The sequence below is a fragment of the Lygodium microphyllum genome, chromosome 15 (genome assembly GCF_053477565.2).
Source record: "Lygodium microphyllum isolate KBCC chromosome 15, Lygodium_microphyllum_v1.1.10, whole genome shotgun sequence".
Classification (NCBI taxonomy): Eukaryota; Viridiplantae; Streptophyta; class Polypodiopsida; order Schizaeales; family Lygodiaceae; genus Lygodium; species Lygodium microphyllum.
In genome coordinates, this window is record NC_141149.1 from 114,530,370 (window position 1) to 114,532,577 (window position 2,208).

Consider the following 2,208-nt stretch of genomic DNA (forward strand, 5'->3'; position numbering starts at 1 on the left):
TACCAGAGATGACATCCTTCTTGGAGTTTGCATAGAAGCATTGGACATATCTAGAGGCAAATTAACAAACTTAGTAGGTTGTTTTTCATTTTCAAGCCATTTTGAAGGTATCTATGTCAAAGAGAGTGATACAAGAGTTAGAGAGGGCTTTGGTTACAGTTCCTTTTTGTAAAAGAGGTCTTTTTTTTCCTTCTCTCAAGCTTGGCTGAAGCTTCCATGGTGAAATCTTGGTTCTACCCCTTTCGTGGCTCTCCCATGTCCCTCAAGACACCTTGAACTTGCTTTCTTTTGAAGATTTTTGCAACTACTTGCTTCTTCAAGAAAAATTTCACCTTCTTGGCCCCTACAAAGGCCACTACTTTGGCCTTGTCTACACTAGTGCTTGTCATTGTGCTAAACTTCTTGTTGTAATAAGTGAGGTTACTATTGCCAGAGTTTTGCTTCTAGCCAAGCCATCCTAATTGTTGAAGGGAGTGGCCATGGCAGAAAGGAGTAGGTCTTGAGGATTTATGACATGGAAATCATCTCCATCTTCCTCCAACACACTAGCTCTAATGGCATGGTCAAGTATCTCTGTTGTCTACTAGTCTTGTTGGAATGTACTGTAACACATTGCCTTGCATGAAAGTTCCTTGATTGGAGCTCCCTAGCCAAGATTTTTTGACTAGGGGTCCATGTGGACTGCACCTTGAATGGTAAGGGACAAGGGCAAAAGAAATATTAGTGACCAAGAATGTAAGAAGTTGGGAATAGTTAAAAATGTTGATAATATGCCATGTCACACTGGCATTGGTATATAAGGAGATAAGTTGTAATTTTTCATATCTTTTTGACATATCAATACAATTACAATCTTTCTCTCCCTTCTTGCTTACAGCTTCTATGGCTTCCTCATCTTTCCTGTCTTCCTCTCTCCAAATCTAGTCTTTCTCTCTCCTCGTCACTCTTATTCTCTCTCTCTGCAGTCTTTCTCTCTCCTTTGCAGTATTTCTCTCTCCTCCTTCTCTCTCTCAAGTTCTCTCTCTGACAAGTGCTGTAGAGCATTCTCCTTCGAACTAGTCCTGCTAGGATTGAGTGAATTCCTAGAGTTTTCACAAAACTGAAGGTGGGTTAACCTCCTGATCTAGGCAAGCAAGAGCCAGATCTATGGGGTTGATGGCCCCAGGCCTTGGAGTGGCCTGAACAATCTTCCTATCCTGTGAAAAGGGAAGAAATGCCCCACCTGATTTCTGCTTTGAATAAAAAAATGGCTTTGAGGAAGAACTGAATGCTTGCTCCTGTATGGGCTGAGAGCATGTCTTTTCAGCAGATAGACTTGATTGACATCTCTCCTGGCTATAGCCATTGAGCTCAGGTTGAGGGCTCCAAAGCTGCACAGTAGGGACACTGCTGCCATTTCCATGCAAGCAAGTTGTCTTCTGGTCCTGTCCCCGATCCTCATCACATTTTACCACAGAGACAATCGGCTTTTTCACAGGCATGTACTCATCCAACATAACTTTGTCATTAGAGGTCTGATAAACTGAGTCTTTCTCTTGATAACCTCCACTTGCAAGGTACTGCTATAATTGCCGACTATATGAAGAGGTCAGGCTGTCTGCAAGCAACTCTTTTGAGGACTCAATAGCTGCAAATACAACCTCCTGCAACAGCTGCATGCAAAAAGGAAGCTCTCTTTTAAAGGCTTCTATCTTCTTGCACTCCTCTTCCAAGGCCCTGAGGTAAACCTTAAGCCGGCGTACCCGTTCCAAGTGATCCTCACTTAAGCAGGCATTCCGAAGGCCATTGAACACTACGGCAGGCCGAGGCCTATATTCAAGCATGAGCCCTGTGGGCGATCCCATAACGCCTTATCCACCTCGAATGATCTGGAACTCTAGGATTGACAGTTTTGGACAGCACTAAAATTGTTCGAAAATTTTGAAGAATTTCATGGGGCTCAGCAATGATCTATTTGATGAATCTTGTACCACTTGACTTCTCATCATCAACCTATTGCCTATGGAAGATCGATGGAGCATTCTCAAGGGTACTGGGTATTGACTCAAGTTGGATAAGAAGTACTCAAAACACTTGGAACAGGGCCAAAACAGGGTGCAGTCCAAACAGGGACAGATTTGGAAAAGTTGCTATAGAAATTAGTAGCATCATTCTAACGACAAAGGAACAATTGGAAGTGATACTAGACATCATAAGCTTCGCATGGAG

At 42.9% G+C, this 2,208-nt stretch overlaps 1 protein-coding gene across 1 annotated transcript; it reads right to left on the reverse strand.

Moving 5' to 3' along the window:
• Positions 1 to 1,091: 1,091 nt before the first annotated feature.
• Positions 1,092 to 1,844, reverse strand: LOC148024936 (transcription factor HHO3-like). The gene is made up of 2 exons (XM_087693633.1): positions 1,641 to 1,844; positions 1,092 to 1,559 (listed from the first exon to the last, which is right to left on the reverse strand). The coding sequence occupies exons 1-2, from the start codon at positions 1,842 to 1,844 to the stop codon at positions 1,092 to 1,094; spliced, it is 672 nt and encodes a 223-aa protein (XP_087549759.1).
• Positions 1,845 to 2,208: the final 364 nt, after the last annotated feature.